This window comes from Mizuhopecten yessoensis, unplaced genomic scaffold (assembly GCF_002113885.1).
Source record: "Mizuhopecten yessoensis strain PY_sf001 unplaced genomic scaffold, ASM211388v2 scaffold455, whole genome shotgun sequence".
Taxonomy (NCBI): domain Eukaryota; kingdom Metazoa; phylum Mollusca; class Bivalvia; order Pectinida; family Pectinidae; genus Mizuhopecten; species Mizuhopecten yessoensis.
In genome coordinates this window covers 67,170-89,902 of record NW_018403555.1, presented here as the reverse complement: position 1 = coordinate 89,902, position 22,733 = coordinate 67,170, and the positions used below count along the sequence as shown (strand labels likewise).

Genomic DNA, 22,733 nt, shown 5'->3' with positions numbered 1-22,733 from the left:
AACAAACAAAATATGTGTATATACCCCTTAAGACAAAAAAACACTTTAAAATGACATATCTTGAAATGTTCTTTCAGATGAAATCATTAGATTAGAATAGCTTAGCAAATTTATTGGTTGAAAATACTAAATTTTAAAGTACAAAATCGTGAATCTCCCTCCTAAATAGGGAGAGTTGGCAAGTATGCACCTGATAAACAAAACCAGGTATTGTCAGGTAATCCAGTCCCCCATCAGTAATGATTTCTGTATTGACTGTACAGTACACCTGTCTCAGAATATAGGTCACAGTGACCTACTTTTTGTACTTCAAACTTGGCCAGCCAATACATATTTACATATCACGTATGGTTACTCCAGGAAAAACAGTACAGAAGATATGCCCCAGTCAAATTCTTAAAAATGATTAGGTCAAAAGGTCAAGGACAATCAAAATTCACAGTGACCTACTTTTGTACTTGAAACTCCACCATCACAGGATGTACTTGCAAAACATATCTGGTACTCCAGGTAAATTGTATAGAAAATAAATTATTCAAAGATAGAGTTCAAAGGTTAAACTATAGGTCAGGTGACCTACTTTTTGTACTTGACACTCCGTCATCCCAAGATCTACTTGCATACCAAACTGGTTTACTCAAGGTGAAAAAAGTATATAAAATATGACCAGGACAAACTTTCTCAAAGTTTGTGGTCAAAGGTCAAACCATAGGTTGAAGACCTTCTTTTAGTACATGACACTCCGCCATCCTACGATCTACTTGCATACAAAATTTAGTTACTCCTGGTGAGATATTATACAGAAGATACGCCCTGGACAACATTTTTTGGATGGAGTTAAAACCTATAGTCCCCCCCTCCCTGGGAACCAAGTCAAGGCTAATTATCTCTCTTAGGTTGACTGATATTTAACAATTATTGGCTTTTCACTCAGTGAATATATATGTTGTGATACTGACCGAATGAGTAGCTGAAGTCAATATATTTGGTAAAAATCTGTTATGATATGAAATCACTACAGAGCTGTGATAGTGAATAGGGATAGGATTGGACGAATATAGGTAACACCATATGACCCCAATAAAGTGGCGTCAGCGTAATATTATAATTATGTGTCTCCAAAAAATAAGTAAATCAATACTTGATGTACATACAGCCATCCAGAGATCTACCGAATCATGGACAACAATGACGAGGGCACCAATGCGGACCGTGTTGATGGCAAACGAGAAGTAGATGAGCGCGATAGTGACCATGTGATGAATAAACATCTGGGTGGAGTCCTTTCTCTTGTGGTCGGACAGCACGGTAAACACAAGGTTCCAGTAAAACGCCAGCTCGATGGTGTAGAACCAGAACACATCATTCGATACATGCTGAAATGAAAAAAATAAAAAAATATTCTCAGTTGGGTTAAATAGATATACATGTATATCACACAATAATACTACAGCACTTTTCACGTAGACTTCACGAATCCATTTTAAGCACTAAATTATACACAGAAACAACACGATTATCGTAACCAACAATTTCCATAGGCTTCTTATAGTTCATTGCTCCAAAGCTTGAGCTTTCTTTGAAATATATCATTTTTATTGCAAAAAACAGACTGTATGAGCAGCTGTTCCTGGGTTTTTTATCGAATACATGTAAGTTGACAAAGGCAATAGATGCAAGAGCAATATATAACACCACATTTGAAATAGATACCTTCATCAATGTCTGCCAAAAATAAATAATATCTATGTGATTACTTTAAGCCCCTGTTTATAGGCCAGACACAAGTTCCCCTCAGATGCCAGTCACCGCATCCGTGCCTGCTATAGCACACAGTGGTTTCAAACATTGCCAACCCTCTATCTTAGCCAACCATGTATAGGGCTCAAGAGTTTGTATAATGTGTTATCAACAAAGGGACTTTCATCATTCTCAAATGGAATTATTAAATTGGTGACAAGTAGGGGAGACCGGGGCAGGTTTGGCCCATTTGTTCTGCCGGGCAATATGGCATTTATTGAAATTTATGTGTATGTATACATTTTTTGGAATGGAACTCGATGCCTTTCATGAAGTAATAGCAAATGGGCTAACACGTCTGTATTTGAAGAATTATTTAACTCATTCTGTCAGACGATTGGATGGGGCAAGTTGAAGATAGCACACATTGGAATCAGCATTGTGCAAAACATGAAATGTTCGTTGTATATAAACATTTGTGGTTTTCGTGGTTGCTATTGAACCACGAAAAATAAATACATCAAATTTGAATGATAAACGTATCTACTGTTTGTTACTATAGGATATCCACGTGTCTACTGTTTGTTACTATAGGATATCCACGTGTCTACTGTTTGTTACTATAGGAAATCCACGTGTCTTCTGTTTGTTACTTTAGGATATTCATGTGTCTACTGTTTGTTACTATAGGATATCCACCTGTCTACTGTTTGTTACTATGGGATATCCACGCGTCTACTGTTTGCTACTAGAGGATATCCACATGTCTACTGTTTGTTACTTTAGGATATCCACATGTCTACAGTTTGTTACTATAGGATATCCACGTGTCAACTGTTTGTTACTATAGGATATCCACGTATAGGATATCCATGTGTCAACTGTTTGTTAATATAGGATGTCCATATGTCTACTGTTTGTTACTATAGCATATCCACGTGTCTACTGTTTGTTACTATATAATCTACGTGTCTACTGTTTGTTACTTTAGGATATACACATGTCTACAGTTTGTTACTATAGGATATCCACGTGTCTACTGTTTGTTTCTATAGAATCTACGTGTCTACTGTTTGTTACTATATGATATCCACATGTCTACTGTTTGTCACTATAGGATATCCACATGTCTACTGTATGTTACTATAGGATATCCACGTGTTTACTGTTTGTTACTATAGAATCTACGTGTCTACTGTTTGTTGCTTTAGGATATCCACATGTCTACTGTTTGTTACTATAGGATATCCATGTGTCAACTGTTTGTTACTATAGGATGTCCATATGTCTACTGTTTGTTACTATAGCATATCCACGTGTCTACTGTTTGTTACTATGGGATATTCACGTGTCTACTGTTTGTTACTATATGATATCCACATGTCTACTGTTTGTTACTATAGGATATCCACATGTATACTGTTTGTTACTATAGGATATCCACGTGTCTACTGTTTGTTACTATATGATATTGACGGGTCTACTGTTTGTTACTATAGGATATTGACATGTATACTGTTTGTTACTATAGGATATCCACGTGTCTTCTGTTTGTTACTATAGGATATCCACATGTCTACTGTTTGTTACTATAGGATATCCACGTGTCTACTGTTTGTTACTATATGATATTGACGTGTCTACTGTTTGTTACTATAGGATATTGACATGTCTACTGTTTGTTACTATAGGATATCCACGTGTCTACTGTTTGTTACTATAGGATATCCACACGTCTACTGTTTGTTACTATAGGGTATCCATGTGTCTACTGGTGTTACTATAGAATATCCCCACGTCTACTGTTTGTTACTATAGGATATCCACACGTCTACTGTTTGTTACTATAGCATATCCACGTGTCTACTGTTTGTTACTATAAGATATCCACGTGTCTACTGTTTGTTACTATGGGATATTCACGTGTCTACTGTTTGTTACTATATGATATTAACATTTCTTTTGTTTGTTACTATAGGATATCCACGTGTCTCCTGTTTGTTACTATAGGATATCCACGTGTCTACTGTTGGTTACTATATGATATTGACGTGTCTACTGTTTGTTACTCTAGGATATTGACATGTCTACTGTTTGTTACTATAGATCCACACGTCTACTGTTTGTTACTATAGCATATCCACGTGTCTACTGTTTGTTACTATGGGATATTCACGTGTCTACTGTTTGTTACTATATGATATTAACATTTCTTTTGTTTGTTACTATAGGATATCCACGTGTCTTCTGTTTGTTACTATAGGATATTGACATGTCAACTGTTTGTTACTATAGGATATCAACATGTCTACTGTTTGTTACTATAGTATATCCACGTGTCTACTGTTTGTTACTATGGGATATTCACGTGTCTACTGTTTGTTACTATATGATATTAACATTTCTTTTGTTTGTTACTATAGGATATCCACGTGTCAACTGTTTGTTACTATAGGATATCAACATGTCTACTGTTTGTTACTATAGTATATCCACGTGTCTACTGTTTGTTACTATATGATATTAACATTTCTTTTGTTTGTTACTATAGGATATCCACGTGTCTCCTGTTTGTTACTATAGGATATCCACGTGTCTACTGTTTGTTACTATGGGATATCCACGTGTCTACTGTTTGTTACTATAGTATATCCACGTGTCTACTGTTTGTTACTATGGGATATTCACGTGTCTACTGTTTGTTACTATATGATATTAACATTTCTTTTGTTTGTTACTATAGGATATCCACGTGTCTTCTGTTTGTTACTATAGGATATCCACGTGTCTCCTGTTTGTTACTATAGGATATCCACGTGTATACTGTTTGTTACTATATGATATTGACGTGTCTACTGTTTGTTACTCTAGGATATTGACATGTCTACTGTTTGTTACTATAGATCCACACGTCTACTGTTTGTTACTATAGGGTATCCACGTGTCTACTGTTTGTTACTATAAGATATCCACGTGTCTACTGTTTGTTACTATGGGATATACACGTGTCTACTGTTTGTTACTATAGGATGTCCACATGTCTACTGTTTGTTACTATAGGATAACCACACGTCTACTGTTTGTTACTATAGGATATCCATAGGATATCCACGTGTCTACTGTTTGTTACTATATGATATTAACATTTCTTTTGTTTGTTACTATAGGATATCCACGTGTCTACTGTTTGTTACTTTAGGATATCACATGTCTACTGTTTGTTACTATAGGATATCAACATGTCTACTGTTTGTTACTATAGGATATCCACGTGTCTACTGTTTGTTACTATAGGATATCCACACGTCTACTGTTTGTTACTATAGGATATCCACTTGTCTACTGCTATAGGATATCCACGTGTCTACTGTTTGTTCCTATAGGATATCACATGTCTACTGTTTGTTACTAGAGGATATCCACATGTCTACTGTTTGTTACTTTAGGATATCCACATGTCTACTGTTTGTTACTATATGATATCCACACGTCTACTGTTTGTTACTATAGGATATTGACATGTCAACTGTTTGTTACTATAGGATATCCACGTGTCTACTGTTTGTTACTATAGGATATCCACATGTCTACTGATTGTTACTATATGATATCCACACGTCTACTGTTTGTTACTATAGGATATCCACATGTCTACTGTTTGTTACTATAGGGTATCCACGTGTCTACTGTTTGTTACTATAGGATAGCCACGTTTCTACTGTTTGTTACTTTAGGATATCCACGTGTCTACTGTTTGGTACTATAGGATAGCCACGTGTCTACTGTTTGTTACTTTAGGATATCACACGTCTACTGTTTGTTACTATAGGATATCCACATATCTACTGTTTGTTACTTTAGGATATCCACCTGTCTTCTGTTTGTTACTATAGGATATCCACGTGTCTACTGTTTGTTACTATAGGATAGCCACGTGTCTACTGTTTGTTACTTTAGGATATCCACCTGTCTACTGTTTGTTACTATAGGATATCCACATGTCTACTGTTTGTTACTATAGGATATCCACGTGTCTACTGTTTGTTACTATAGGATATCCACGTGTCTACTGTTTGTTACTATAGGATATCCACGTGTCTACTGTTTGTTACTATAGGATATCCACGTGTCTACTGTTTGTTACTATAGGATATCCACGTGTCTACTGTTTGTTACTATAGGATATCCACGTGTCTACTGTTTGTTACTATAGGATATCCACGTGTCTACTGTTTGTTACTATAGGATATCCACGTGTCTACTGTTTGTTACTATAGGATATCCACGTGTCTACTGTTTGTTACTATAGGATATCCACGTGTCTACTGTTTGTTACTATAGGATATCCACGTGTCTACTGTTTGTTACTATAGGATATCCACGTGTCTACTGTTTGTTACTATAGGATATCCACGTGTCTACTGTTTGTTACTATAGGATATCCACGTGTCTACTGTTTGTTACTATAGGATATCCACGTGTCTACTGTTTGTTACTATAGGATATCCACGTGTCTACTGTTTGTTACTATAGGATATCCACGTGTCTACTGTTTGTTACTATAGGATATCCACGTGTCTACTGTTTGTTACTATAGGATATCCACGTGTCTACTGTTTGTTACTATAGGATATCCACGTGTCTACTGTTTGTTACTATAGGATATCCACGTGTCTACTGTTTGTTACTATAGGATATCCACGTGTCTACTGTTTGTTACTATAGGATATCCACGTGTCTACTGTTTGTTACTATAGGATATCCACGTGTCTACTGTTTGTTACTATAGGATATCCACGTGTCTACTGTTTGTTACTATAGGATATCCACGTGTCTACTGTTTGTTACTATAGGATATCCACGTGTCTACTGTTTGTTACTATAGGATATCCACGTGTCTACTGTTTGTTACTATAGGATATCCACGTGTCTACTGTTTGTTACTATAGGATATCCACGTGTCTACTGTTTGTTACTATAGGATATCCACGTGTCTACTGTTTGTTACTATAGGATATCCACGTGTCTACTGTTTGTTACTATAGGATATCCACGTGTCTACTGTTTGTTACTATAGGATATCCACGTGTCTACTGTTTGTTACTATAGGATATCCACGTGTCTACTGTTTGTTACTATAGGATATCCACGTGTCTACTGTTTGTTACTATAGGATATCCACGTGTCTACTGTTTGTTACTATAGGATATCCACGTGTCTACTGTTTGTTACTATAGGATATCCACGTGTCTACTGTTTGTTACTATAGGATATCCACGTGTCTACTGTTTGTTACTATAGGATATCCACGTGTCTACTGTTTGTTACTATAGGATATCCACGTGTCTACTGTTTGTTACTATAGGATATCCACGTGTCTACTGTTTGTTACTATAGGATATCCACGTGTCTACTGTTTGTTACTATAGGATATCCACGTGTCTACTGTTTGTTACTATAGGATATCCACGTGTCTACTGTTTGTTACTATAGGATATCCACGTGTCTACTGTTTGTTACTATAGGATATCCACGTGTCTACTGTTTGTTACTATAGGATATCCACGTGTCTACTGTTTGTTACTATAGGATATCCACGTGTCTACTGTTTGTTACTATAGGATATCCACGTGTCTACTGTTTGTTACTATAGGATATCCACGTGTCTACTGTTTGTTACTATAGGATATCCACGTGTCTACTGTTTGTTACTATAGGATATCCACGTGTCTACTGTTTGTTACTATAGGATATCCACGTGTCTACTGTTTGTTACTATAGGATATCCACGTGTCTACTGTTTGTTACTATAGGATATCCACGTGTCTACTGTTTGTTACTATAGGATATCCACGTGTCTACTGTTTGTTACTATAGGATATCCACGTGTCTACTGTTTGTTACTATAGGATATCCACGTGTCTACTGTTTGTTACTATAGGATATCCACGTGTCTACTGTTTGTTACTATAGGATATCCACGTGTCTACTGTTTGTTACTATAGGATATCCACGTGTCTACTGTTTGTTACTATAGCATATCCACGTGTCTACTGTTTGTTACTATAGGATATCCATGTGTCTACTGTTTGTTACTATAGGATATCCATGAAAGTTTGTACCATGAAACGATCTAAATGGCTTCAAACCACGAAGTCCACACAAACATTTAGTGTTATCCATTAATTATAAAACATGTAATGTCAGATTTTCCCACCAAGTTCGTGACATTTTACTTGATGCATGGGCTGAGCTTCCCCGGTTTCATGGGCCGAACCTACCCAAAATTGATATTTCAATAAAATCCTATATTCCAGAAATATAAAAGTCAATACTAGGCTTTTATGTATACCATCCTCCGAAGCTGTTAGCTTGTTACATGTATGATGTAAATAAGTAGCAAAATGCTCTACAGAAAGATCACAAAACTGAAAGAAGTGAGGTCATGATTTTCTTTCTACCCTCCCAAAAGTAACTTTTTCCCTTTTAGTAATTCTATTATTTAGTTTTCCTCACCATTTTTTCGTGTGAATGTCCTGCACAGCCAACTAAACTGATAATATTCATAAGGTTGTGAATATTTGCTCAAGACCAAAATATAAGAGGAAGGGGAACTTATCCCGGGGCCTAACTAAACTTGCCCCGGTCTACCCTACATCTATATAATATCACAAGTTGTCTGCTTTTATAAGACCACTAAAGATCTTATAATCAGCTGATAATTTACAAAATGGAAAATTGAACACCAATACAATGGTTAAAACAGGGTGAAAGCACTGTTGTTGGCCCTGACGCTGATGTATGACCTTTTATCTGCGGCAAAGACGTGAAGTCTGCTCATGCCTAACAGTAGCATGTAACCAAAGTGCTATCACCATCACAACCACATGATAAACGTAGACAAATTACCTGGTGTTTATAGTCTATCCAACAGTACTTAGATTCCCAAAAGTACGGCTTCTGAAAAATTAATCAGGTAAATAATTGACTGAGTAAAAAATCAATACATGAGGGTGATGTATGCTAAATTAAGATTATCTGCTACCTTCCAGTGATAGATACGTGTTACTACAATTATATGTAACTTTGCTTGGCTTGAGTCCACAGACTAATTATTAGATGAATTGATTATTTATCAACAGAACCAGTGCAAACTACCCAAGGTAATTATAACATCCAATGCATGCAATAAAGAAAAATATTAGCAGTATGGCACTTATAATTACAGCCTCCTACTGCAATAAGAATATGGTGAAATCTTAGAAAATTTTGACAATAAACATGCAATATCATATTTCTATACTTTAAGAAATTTCTGTTAAATAATATTTTTATTTTCATGATGTATCACTCAACAATTCTTGTAATTATATATAATAACTTTTTTTATTACTGCCATCCGATCAACTAATTAGCTTTTATAGTGATTCAATTGAGTTCTGTAGCTATCACTTATTCCTTTGGTCCAGGGAGGGTTGTTTATTTCCAAATTAGATGAAATCCTTTACTTAAGTAGATATATTGTACAACATTCTCTCTATTGAGACCTGGCCCTCTATACCCTCAGGGAGACCACAATCTTGTATGAAACAATTTATTCCCTTGTCATAGATATGCTCAAAACCAAATACATTATTAAGCCATGCTTGAAAAGTAGTCTTCTATTTGATTAAAACACACTTAAGTTAATTCTCCTTTCATTAACAAAATATTAAATTTCTGTGCAAAAGGGATGTTCCATGCCAATTAAGTACATTTTTTAACCATTTTGGACAAGTAGTCTTTTAAAGGAAACCCCTAGAGAGCTAAAAATGCTTTCTTTTGGTCTGAAAGTCGCTGCAAATAGTTAATTTTAACATGGAAAAAAGAACACAAACATATAAACTTACATCCCACAGGATATATATCGCCGAAAAGAAACTTGAGGAATAGAACAGGAAATGCCAGCTAAAAAATAGAAATAAAAACAAAGTCAACATAAAAGTTAAAGTTACCAGTTTCATTAATTATATCCTTTAGGGGTTGATAATACTCTGGAGGGGTTGATAATATTTTGGAAGGGTTGATAATACTCTGGAGGGGTTGATAATACTCTGGAGGGGTTGATAACACCCTGGAGGGGTTGATAGTACTCTGGAGGGGTTGATAATACTCTGGAGGGGTTGATAACACTCCAGTTAAGTTGATTATATACCCTGGAACAGGTGAAAATAAATGATAGTCCCTGAGGAACTGTATTACTCACCTTTATATTTAAGCAATTATGGCAAAACAATCCTAGCTATAAGTATTACATACAATAATGGGATTTCACGATTAACATCTGTTTCCCCTATTTGGCTTTCATAAAGAATTAAGTCTCCCTTAGCTAACGGTCGCTCTAGACTAGATTTGGTTTAAATCACTCAATTTGTATGGAAGAAGGTCTTTTAAAGATTTACCTTTATTGCAACATTGGGCTCCAACCTTATGCCCCCTGAGTGAGGTGGGGGGGGGGGCACAGCATCCATTTATACAATATAAAGTCCCCTTTACCCGATGATACTCTCTATCAAATATGGTTAAAATCCCTCTATTTGTACGGAAGGAGAAGTAGTTTTAAAATTTACCTCTATTTCCCGTAGAGGGCCCCAACCCTCTGTTTATACTAAATTGAGTCTCTTTTTACCAAGGACACTTTAAACCTGATTTGGTTAAAACCCCTCCATTTCTACAGAAGAAATATGGTTTTAAAGATAGATCCCTATAAGGCCCCAGTTTTCTGCCCCCAACAAGGCCACATCCTCAACTTAAACAAAATTGAATCCCCATCGGCCAAGGTTGCTTTTAACTAATCAAGCAGAAATCCCTGCATTTATATGGAAGGAGAAGGATTTAAAGGACTTTACTCTATCTCTACTTTTGGACCTGTCCCTCTGCCCCCCAGGGTTCATTTTTGCCCAAGGATTCTCTATATGAAATTTGATCAAATTCCTTCATTTCATACACAAGGAAAAGGATTTAAAATAACTACCTCAATATCCACTATTGGGCTCTGCCCCTTTGCTTCAGGGGGTCACACTCTTCAAATCTGTTGATACAAGATTGAGTCCCCTTGCCCAAGGATACCCCAGGCCAATTTCAGTCAAAATGCACTTAATTAGCCCTTCAGGACTAGTAGCATTTTGAGGTAAAAGATGATGGAAGGATTGACTCGGTATATACCTGCATTCCCTGAACTTTTGCATCCTGCCTGGCATTTCTCGACTGCGTCTGTGTCGGAACCATCTCTGTATCTGTCTCTCTGTTAGACTTGTCTTCTTGGATAATTCCTGTTTACAGTAAATCAAAAACATCATTAACAATTCTAATCTGTGTGAAGCAGATCAAGATGTTTTCCAGTTTACTTTAAACAGCAAAACAATTAACACACATGTACAAGGTATATTAACCTTAGATGTGTTTGGTTGAATCTAACTAGCAAAAGGCCCAACAGGCCTGCATTGCTCACCTGTTATTGGTGTTTGAAAACACATCTAACACCTATGACTTTCAAGGAGTGTCAAGGACAAATTAATTCAAACAAACTTGATAGCAATAATAAACAATTTACACTACAGGTATAGGCCGAAGATCTCTACTGAATACACGTTATATGTCACAGAGAGAAGATTTTGATTTCTTTTACTGACATTTGTCCTTACATACTTAAGCTGATTTATTTGTACTAAATTGACTGCCAGTTATTCAGCTACAGGTTTTCATTATCAATAATGATTGCATATTAGTTCAAAAGTACTTTGTGCAAGGCAAGATAAAAATGACCTATAAGGTTAATGGGAAAATATAAAAAAAAGTCCAATAGAATTTACTTTATTATTATTATTGTCTCAGTAAAACTGTGACAATGGTTGCCATCTTGAATCCAAAAAAGTTAAAGTTGGTCATTTGCACTTGATTTTAAATAAGTATAATCCATATGTATCATTGTAATTGGTCACATAATTTTTAGAAAAAAATATCTAGACAGGGCTTGAAATGACAAAGTACAGAAAGGGAAATAACTCTTAGGGAAAAGTTTAAGCTAAAATATATATGTAACAGGTGCGAATTCGAATCTACATAATATACCAATCCTAAAGTTGTGTTGAAGCCAGCTAATTAGTTTCAAAAACAAGTTCGGAACAAGATTTCATTCATGGATAGACAGACAAATGAATAAGCAGTTCCCCCTGTCCGTCCAACTTAACCCCCATCCCTCCTCTACAGCTTCACTGCAGGGAAGCAAAATAATTAAATCTTGATAATCAATTGAGATTAGTATTCATTAGACTGAAAGTTAATTAAAAATACTGTATATTACAAACACCCTGAAGCTCATAAAAAATGATCTTATTTTTCATGAAAAATTCTTTTACACTTGTTAATCATCACTACTTGTTGGCTATGCAGTGTATCTCTACAATTTCTTTGATTATCACAGTTCTGCAATATATGCCATCTGCACTCCACGTAGGTGCCATTAGGTACCAGGTGAGTGATAATCATCGCTGGGGAATTGCCATCGACTGTTTATCAGTTCAAACAGGTATAGGGACCTTCATCATAAATAATTGCTTTAATTCAAAATGCAAGATTGTCATCATTACGGGGATGGTATGTCATGGCAAGGAGTTCATTCTATTGCTTAGATTTGTGTACTTTGATCAATGTCTTGTCACATGTATACAGTAGCTGATTGCCATGGTAACTGAATCTGCAGTCACGTACCTGTTACTAGTCCATTCTCAATATTTTAATGGTAAAATCCTGAACTGAGTAAGCTGTTTGAGAAACTATATCAAAGGGAAAATTTGCTAATACACAAAAAGTATAATATTAGTATGAACCCAGGAGCCATTTGAGGCCCCCTCAAGGTGCCCCCACTGAATCGAGCCATTTGAGGCCCCCTCAAGGTGCCCTGAAGGTGCCCCCGCTGAATCGAGCCATTTGAGGCCCCCTCAAAGTGCCCCCACTGAATCGAGCCATTTGAGGCCCCCTCAATGTGCCCCCACTGAATCGAGCCATTTGAGGCCCCCTCAATGTGCCCCCTCTGAATCAAGTCATTTGAGGCCCCCTCAAGGTGCCCCCACTGAATCGAGTCATTTGAGGCCCCCTCAAGGTGCCCCCACTGAATCCACCAAGTTCTACAGAATTACTGTCAGTAATATCTTCTATAAAATGTTTTTTAGAGTTGTCTTCTCTAGGTGTACATATCTGTCACCAGGTGAAAAGGATGACACTAAATCAATCCTGAAGAAATCTTATGGCCTGCGTTATGACCTAATTTCAAACTACAATTATGTTTTGGTATATCAGTGTCAACCATATAAATACAGCCTTTAAATTCACTGTGTTCAGGTCTACTAGGATTACAATTCTTCAGAATCGCATTGGAAGGGGACATATCATGATCAAGGGTGTGGCGACCTAACCTGACAAGCACATATGAAATAAAAATGTCAAGTTTCGACTCATCTGTCCTTGTGTTGTGTACTATATTGTCTTTGAGTTCCATTTTGTCTTGTGTGTTACCTCCATGGACATTTTTGTCCTTGCTCCTTGATTGCTTTTTATGGTTTAAAGGTTTGGAGTGACAAGTTGTAGTGATTGTCTATAGACGTCCGATAGCTGTACAAACATTCATAATGACAGAGTGCAAAGAAGTCAGATTTCAGTCGATTTTCTTACGCAATACCTATATCCTTCAGTGGAAGTTGTCAATGCCAACGCATTGTGTTTGGATTCTCCTTGCATGGTGTTCTGTTGTCTGACAAAACATTTCTATAGACTCATTATATAATTCTGAAAGTATAAATGTTTATAAAGCAATCATATTTCTCAAACAGGATGTGACACGACGGGATTGCTGCGAACTTGAGTGTGCTATTGTAAGAGCAGAAACCTATAGAAATTATCTGGGTATTTATACTGGTACACTTAAGGATCCCCGATTACCACTGCCAAACATTGTAGCTATGCATTGAAAACAGCTTTTTTCCAGCATGATTATTGCTTAGATAAATCTTATCCGAGAAGAAAACCATACCTTGCAGGACTTTTTATGAAAATATAATACACATGCAGATGAATAAACTCGATATAATCAAAAACAGAGTTCTGAGTGTAAAACTTCAGCAGGGATTTGAACTCCTGACCTCTGATGACCTTAAACTCCACTTCATCGAACTCGGTTAACTGGAATACCCCTCATTTGTCAAACAGTTCGTTTGATCCTGACCGACTTTGCACATATTCTTTGTAAAGTGACCCTGGATTAGTCAAACCGTTATTCCTCGTATACCCTGTATTCCTCAAACAAGGTATTAATCCTATCTATTCGTCGAACAGGTGTGATTGTCACGCCTGATAGATATTTTACCTGTGTATCACGCGGGCACTGCGAAAATAGCTTGGGCTAAGACTACAGTTTACCAGTAGCAGTGACGTGCTTGACTATAGCATAAGTACTGTTTTACATTTGATAAGCTACAAAATATTACATGAAAATGAAAATCCACTTCTTAGTTTCTATGGATATGTCATTTGAAGGTTTTTTGTGACACCTCCTGGCCCTGGCTGAAGGCTGTCCCTCAGCCCAATGAGAGCTATAGGTCACTAGGTCAGCCCTTTCTTAAGTATGGATTCTGATCCCCCTACCGCCTAAATGATTACCCCAAAGTTTCATTAAAATCTGGATGATGGTTTCGGAGAAGAATTAAGTTTGAAGTATTTTTTTTGTTTTGGACAACAGGTGCAGTTTTGTTTGTTTGTGTTTTACGTCCTATTAACAGCTATGGTCTTTTAAGGACGTGCCAGGTTTTGGTGGTGGAGGAAAGCCGGAGTTCCCGGAGAAAAAATACTGACCTATGGCCAGTCCCTGGCAACTGCCCCACGTAGGTCTTGAACCCACGACCCAGTGGTGGAGGAAAGCCGGAGTTCCCGGAGAAAAAACATCGACCTATGGCCAGTACCTGGCGACTGTCTCACTTAGGTCTCGAACCCACGACCCAGTGGTGGAGGGCTACAAACACCTTAACCACTTGGCCACCACAGTGCTCCCTCCCCCCAACAGGTGGCTACAAACACCTTAACCACTTGGCCACCGCAGCGCTCCCTCCCCCCAACAGGTGCAGACAATGCACATCAGTTGATGATGGACAAAAGGCAATTGCAATAGTTAGGTGAGTGATCGGGTGACCTAGATGTAACTAGGGTCTACCCTTAAGTGCCCACATAAAACAATGGCCACAGTGTTGTAAAAAACATGCATAATTTATATAAACACCCATTGTGTGCACATTCACATTTTTATGATCAGAGAAAAAAATTACACATACATGTATACATCTACCCTTATATGGGGCAAAGAAGTAATTCAAACAGTGTGGACAAGTCTACCCTTATACATACACATAATTTGGCATTTTCGTTGTAATTTATATCAGTAAGAATCTAAATTTAGAACAATACAAGTTTCTAATCAAACAGGTTTCGGCAGTGTTATATTAGGACAAATCAGCAGGTCTCGGCAGTGTTATATAAGGACAAATCAGCAGGTCTCGGCAGTATTATAAGGACAAATCAGCAGGTCTCGGCAGTGTTATATAAGGACAAATCAGCAGGTCTCCGCAGTGTTATAAGGACAAATCAGCAGGTCTCGGCAGTGTTATAAGGACAAATCAGCAGGTCTCCGCAGTATTATAAGGACAAATCAGCTTAAGTATTTCTAGAAAAAGCTTAAGGTTTACAATGACCCATCTTTGGCTAAACAACTAGACGGGTCTTAAATTGTGCATTATTGTCAATATGAACCACACAATTAAAGTACAGTTTTTCTGCACACAATATGTATGATCCACTAATCCAACACAGTAGAAGGTTTTAAATGACCTTGAATTCCTAAAACCATTAACTGTACAGCTCAGTTTAAATGACCTTGTATTCCTAAAACCATTTACTGTACAGCTCAGTTTAAATGACCCTGTATTCCTAAAACCATTAACTGTACAGCTCAGTTTAAACATTGCACTTTGTGATAAACTTGGGCCATAGTTGGCAGGTGCCGTATAAAAACACTCAGAAGCAGAGAAAGAATCCATTATTGATGCATATAACATGCATTGTACTAAAACCTCCAATGTGTATAGATCTATCAAGGCTTACATGACTGCTGGGTGTGGGGTATGAGAAAAGTCATGCATGACTGTGTAATGTCTCGGATAACAAAAAATGGATTATTTATTTAGGTAAAGCCAAGCAGAAAACATGTTTCTACTTGTCATAGACTGTGGTATGTCTTTCATAGGAAAATAGGTAAGCTTGGCCAAGTAGAAAAAATTGTTTGTTTTCATCTTAGCGTGCTACCCTTCTTTTTCATACAATTTCAATCATTACAGCGAGGATATATTGAAGATAGGGGATAACATCCTCAGTGCTGTGAATTAAAAATATAAAAAAAACTTTGCAGGTGAAATTTATCCACTATCCACATACATTTGAAGGAATCCTTTAAATCAGCCATGTGAAACACTACATGGATGTGTTACCTGTACTTGGTCCTGTTCTGGGTACTTGTCAGTAGCATACACAGCCTCAAGACTGGGGTTCTTCTCTACAGCGTAATGTTTCTTGAAGGTCAGGCCCATATACAGGGCAAACGGGATCACCAATAACCTATCAAAACAAAACATATAAAACTTTCAAAGACAACCATTATTATTGTAGACCCATTTAAATTAGTAGCCAGCCCGGCTGTCACAATATATTGGAAAACTGTTATTATTGTAATACACAGGTTTATTATATTTTATTGCAGAAATTAAACATTGCTTTATCGCAATATTTTCAAAATTGGTTTTTATCTGCAAGTGTTTTGACTTTTCAAATTAATTCACATTCTATATGCAAATAGCCACAAACAGACTATGACTATAGAGGTAGGAATTAATAGAAATTTCATGATCAATTTTCGGTTTAACAAATATCTGAAATCAGCGTGATCCATATGATTTATTTGATAACATTCTGACAATAAATTCTCTTTAAATTGCATGAGCACTTATTTCCTATGAGAATATATCAGGATGCATAAATCCCAATATCAACATGACTCTATACCCAAAGGGTCTGTATCACTCAACCGGTATTAATCTCACAACTGTAACCCTAAAAGTAGATCAAGGTTTTAAATCTTTAAATGTAATAAATAATCATTAAAAAAAAATCATTAATATTAATTACACTCATGGTTATTCAGGAGAATCTATAATAAGATTTTCACACATTTGACTCTGTCAGACTGTGATGTTGAAAGTAGGTCATGGTCATTCATTTACATTCTACCAACATGTAGGCTACTGGCAAAAGATTTTGTTTTGTTTCTGGTATTAACGGGTGGAATGTCCTATTCTTCCATCGTGTGTAATGTATGTGTGTAGGTGTCTATGCATGGTGGAGGCAGCGATATGTTGTTGTAATTGTCTCCTTGCGACAGGGCGGATCTGATGCTGACTTTATATATAATTGATACATTAATTAATCACTCTAAGCCGTTTAGTTATTCAGAAAACATGTTTAAGATAAACTTAACCAATATGGCCCATGACGTAAAAAAGGGCTCACGTACAGGTCATTAAATTGCACCGATTGGATAGCCCTCCATCAAATTATATTACTGGCAAAATATCATCACCCTGAAGGTCTCTTGTTTATTAAATAGAACTTGTTTAATGGCTTTAACTAATTTGTCCACTGTGATTATGACCTTTAAAGCGGGTCAAAGTCACTCATTTGAACAAACTAGAGATCCATTCTTACCAGCACGTGCTACTTGTGAAATATCATCACCATAGCTTGGCATTAAGCCATGAGTTATTCAGAACTCCGTGAAGCTGTTTAAAATTTTAACCAGTTTGTCTCCTGTGACCTTGAATGTGTGTCAAGGTCATTCATTTGAGAGATTGTCATAGCTCTTCATTCCAGCATAGTGCTTGTCAAATATCTTTCTTTTAATTTAAGAGGAAGTTTTATTTGAAGATTTTAGTGAATTTGTTCTCTGTGACCTTGTAATTATAGTGGATCAAGGTCTTTCCATCAAAAAGAGTCAAGGTCATTCATTTGAACAAACTAGAAATAGTGTCACCCTAGGTCTTTTGGTAGTTGATAAGATATTAGTGGTTAAAAGATTTCAACATATTTGTGCCATGTGACCTTAAATAAGGTCAAGGTCATTCATTTGAACAACATGTTAGACCTTTATTCAGCATGTTACTTGCCAAAAATCATCACCCTAGGCCTGTTGGTCATTCAGAAAAAAAGTTATGTGTGTCAGGTGAGCTAACAAATGATTACCAGGTCCTAAATCTTCAGGACCAAGGATGTTTATCAAAGGAAATTTGATTGAGATCCACATATATGCATCAATGCTGCTTCATATAGAGCAAAAAGGTGCTTTATTTTTATTTATTTTTAAAGAAGAAAAATTGAGGAATATCTTGCTAACTAATTAGCAACTGTATTTGGTAAATGAGTGAAGATCTCAATTTTCATGTTACAATTAACCTGGGACAAATCCTAAGGCCTAGGGGACCATGGGTCTAATCAACATATCTTGTTTTAGCTATATTTAGTATTTCTTTATAAGATGGAATTAATTAATCATACAATATTCAAATAATTATATGCAAAAAAAAAATCAGTTACCTTGCCAAGTCATAAGATTTTTAATTTAGATAGCTAGAAAAAAATCCCAAAAGCCCTGGAGCTCGTGATTTTAAAGAAAGACATTTGAGTGAGATAATAAAAACGTGACTATAACATTTTGATTTCAGGGTACACAGTCCTAATAAACGATAACTCAAAATACTGTTAGGTTATGCATGACTTAAAGAATTTGATTTTAAAAACTTTTTTTGAAGACAGTAATATATACTTGGCCTTTTAGGACAGGTAAGCTAATGGGAAAAATTACACATCTTCAACTTTAATTAAGGATATCATATCATTAGCTGGACAAATTCAAAATAGAGTTCATTTGTCCCCATCCTCCAAGTCTACATCCATGTCACAGATGTATAAACCAATAAACCATCATAGAGTTCATTTGTCCCCATCCTCCAAGTCTACATCCATGTCACAGATGTATAAACCAATAAAACATCATATTAGTGAAGTTCAATGGATAAAACCCTAAAAAGAACCCAAACAATTTAAAGGATCCCTGTCCCATTGCACTGCTGGTTTTCCTATATACAGTAACCTCCCCTTAACTTTGGTGTAGCTCCATCAGTTTCAACAATGGTAGAACAAACCAAAGTCCAGGGTTCAAGTCGTTGTCGTGCTCCACATATTATTTTACACTCAGAACATGTCTACTGTTGATTATATTTTCTTTATTTCATCTCCATTTTCATAAAAGTCCTGCAAGGTATCATTTTCTTTTCGAAAATGATTTATAAAAGCTAAAGTTATAGGCTTTCTGGACAAAGAAGTTTTGAATGCCTAGTTTTATTTTTTAGCAGTGGTACACCTAGGATCCAGAAGTCATGAAATTCTTCTAAGCAGGGTCCTCATGATCACAACTAACCTGAGTATCAAAAAGGTACACACATTTGTAGGGCCATAAAACCAAAATTCTGTATGTATAGTGGGGCATTAAAAACGATTTAAGGGTGCAACACTTTGCCTTCGTATGAGGTACGTGCATGCCAAATTTGGCCACTGTACACCTGTAACAGAGTATATTTGAAAGAGAAGCAAGAACAGAAGGATGGACGTGTACAGACTGACAGATGGAGTGAAAACGGTGCAACCTAGTCTCGTCATATGGTACAACGTAGCAACAAAGGGATAATATAAAACCACTTTCATTTACTGGACAGAAAAATGTTTTATGTTTAAATCTGTGGGGCTGTTAGTTTGACCAACCAGTTTATTTTGAGGAAAGGGACAGCCTCTGTCTACAAATTCAATTAAAAAACTTGTTAGACCATTTCATTAGACCTATATACATTGTATGTCAAATATAATTTAGGCCAGACAAAATAATATATTGTTTTATGTAACATGTTTGGAAAAATTTAGGGTAGGTAGCTATAGGTAGGTAATACATTTTATTTTAACAAATAAATTTATACAGTTTATATACATATATAGGAGAGTGATTTTGACTTTAACAGTGCTTCTTTGAAAATTGCCTTATAAAGTTTAGGGTATAGGCACAAGATAATTAGGGTAGGTTAAGAATAGGGTAACTGGAAAAACCAAATATTTTTTGTTTGATTTTAATGTTATAATCTCAAAATTTTGAAATTAAATGGTTAACAATTGAGACAAACAAAGTCTGGGTCTTGCATCTTTAAAATTTTCTCTTTTTGCATCTTTAAAATTCTCTACAAAAATTTGCTGTAATTTTTTTTTCCAGACATTCTTTTTATTATTTTTCTTCATCGCTTTGAGGAATGGCTAATGGGTTGTTTTACAAGACTTGTCTGAGCTTTCTTATTCGAGTCGCAAGAAAATTGAACAAGTCATTATTCTTCCAACCACAATAATAATGTAATGCAAGTTAATATATAAATACGTATATATACTTTCTGAAAGTAAATGTTATATAATAACCTTTGGCAAACTTAGATAAATTTACAAAGACGAGTTCACTGAGGCTATAATCTGTTAGCTGCTCAACTGGCCCCTTACTTGTTAACCCTTTCACCCCTATGTAACTTTAGTAAACTCTTCCATGCATTGATCTTGATGAGTCCATTATGGCCTGCAGTGGTGAAAGGGTTAATACAAATCTCCTGGTATTAAGCTATCATTAGCCTGGCTTGGGTCTCAGGCATTGTCAAATTACACTAGTATACACCTGTACTAGTACTGTTCATGCAGCGTAACCAGATCAAACATATTTCAACATACGAAAGGAAATTGACTTAAAGAAAACACAGTCAGCTAATACACTACAAATTATTTTATTGAAGTGTCACATGTCAATTTTGCTTAAAATACATCCATACAAGCATGATCTAAAATGCAGGGAAAATCCTGGAATTTGAGAGCAGCGGGCCATCTTCAGCAATTTTTAGTCAAATTCAAAATTAAGAAGTGCCATTCTTTGTCAAATTAAAACAAAATTGGAACATGGAGGGGTCAAATTCATTTTTGAGGAGTCAATGGCCCCATGACCCTATCCAGGATTATCCCTGAAAATGTACAAGCAATGTATGATTGACACCCAGCCTAATAAGGCTTATATTAAAAACACATTCTTCTATGATACATCTTATGAACTGTGCTCGCCAGGGCAGGGCATATTGTGTAGACTAGGTTCATTTAAGACGACAAGTTTCTGTACAGTGTACAATATGTTAAAATAGGTATAACCAGGTACAATCTGTTGTGCTGTTGTCAAAAGATGAGCGTCTGCATGATATCTGAATAAAAATCACATACAATCAGAAAATGTCATTCGTCTTCAATAGCTTAAATTACAAATTTATGTACAAAGTCTATCTTCTAAAAGTATTTTAGGGCGATATATAATACCGACCAGTTTCAATGCTAAGCTTTAAATTACCACTACAAAATTTAGCGAATGCCTAGCTACGTGTCTACACCTGAAACCCATAACACTCGAGGCCTACGTCTCCGAATAATCACTAGTTTTGTACAGTCTGTATGTTCTCAACTTATTGACATTATCACAATTACGGTCATTATGTAAATCCCTAAGCTTTTTCTCATTATCCAGACCAGTAAAATGACATTTAACTATCCGATTTCACACATTGCTTTACTGAGTTTAGTGGTGTAAGTAATCGTTTAAAGTTATTATCTCTCAACAGTTTGATAACTCTGTTCTCCGAACTGCGACTGACAGTAAGAGAGACCAGTTGTGGATTTTTTTCAGTAATCTATCATCTTCAGTGAATTTAAAATTTAACCACATTTCAACCTTTTGGTAAAGTTCACAGGAATTCCATCCAATGTCACCTCGCTTATACATGTAGTCTTAAATGTAATTTTTGCATAACCCTAGACCCTCCGAACTCTAGACAGACACTCTTCCATTTGGGCAACCTGGACGCTGTTGATCGAACCAGTCAAGTTCCACTTCCTCCCTCCTTTAACAAAGTCTTCAACCCCAAATACACAAGAGCACCATGTTGAGTGCCAAATTTGTAACAGGAGAAGGAGAAATGCAAAAGCCAGACTGGGATTCGAACCTGGGACCCTCTAAACTTTAGACAGACGGTCTATCAATCTGCGATTGACCCAGTCAAGTTCTGCTACATTTGTGTATGTATTAAATTTGGCTTGAAAATTGATGATTGTTCACTGACTGAGCTATTGAAAAACGTAAACACTCAAAAATGTAAATTATTATCAGTACAGTGACTGTTAGGTTTGGAAAGGAATGGTTATGTACCCTTGAAACAAGTAGAACATGAGTTTAGCTTTTACTAAATAATGAGAATACTTCAGGGGTGAAACGATATACAATTTATGTCTAATACTATTAGGGGTGTCGCAATACGCCAAGAACGTATCATGATATATTGCAATACAGAATGAATATATTGCAATACATGTATCCCGATGTATTGTCATAGGAAGGATATGCCCATTTTTATTATAATTTGTTGTCAGAATGTTATCAAACTTAATAATATAATATGGATCATATAGATTTAAGATCTGTGTCAAACCAACCATTGATTACAAAATTTGAACTCATTCCCACCACTATTAAAAGCCTGCTTTATGCTTATTGGTATATCTGTTAGAATTTGTAGTAATATGCAAAGTTAAAACACCAAGCAGACACATAAAAATAAGCTTTTGAAAAATATTGTGATACAGCAATATTTCATCTCTGTATTGTGGTACCATACACTATACCTGTGTATTGCGATATACCTGTTTTCTGATATATTGTGACAGCCCTAAATGTCATGTGAAAGTTTTGTTCA

At 36.1% G+C, this 22,733-nt stretch overlaps 1 protein-coding gene across 1 annotated transcript in view; it reads right to left on the bottom strand.

Moving 5' to 3' along the window:
* LOC110449450 (ceramide synthase 5-like) overlaps positions 1 to 22,733 on the bottom strand; it is a 32,285-nt gene that overhangs the window by 2,419 nt on the left and 7,133 nt on the right. Inside the window, exons 2-6 of the mRNA XM_021496329.1 lie at positions 16,308 to 16,434; positions 10,945 to 11,051; positions 9,630 to 9,687; positions 8,650 to 8,700; positions 1,155 to 1,376 (exon numbers count right to left, since the gene is read on the bottom strand). Coding sequence (XP_021352004.1) covers positions 1,155 to 1,376; positions 8,650 to 8,700; positions 9,630 to 9,687; positions 10,945 to 11,051; positions 16,308 to 16,434 — 565 coding nt within the window. The remainder of the gene's footprint in view (positions 1 to 1,154; positions 1,377 to 8,649; positions 8,701 to 9,629; positions 9,688 to 10,944; positions 11,052 to 16,307; positions 16,435 to 22,733) is intronic.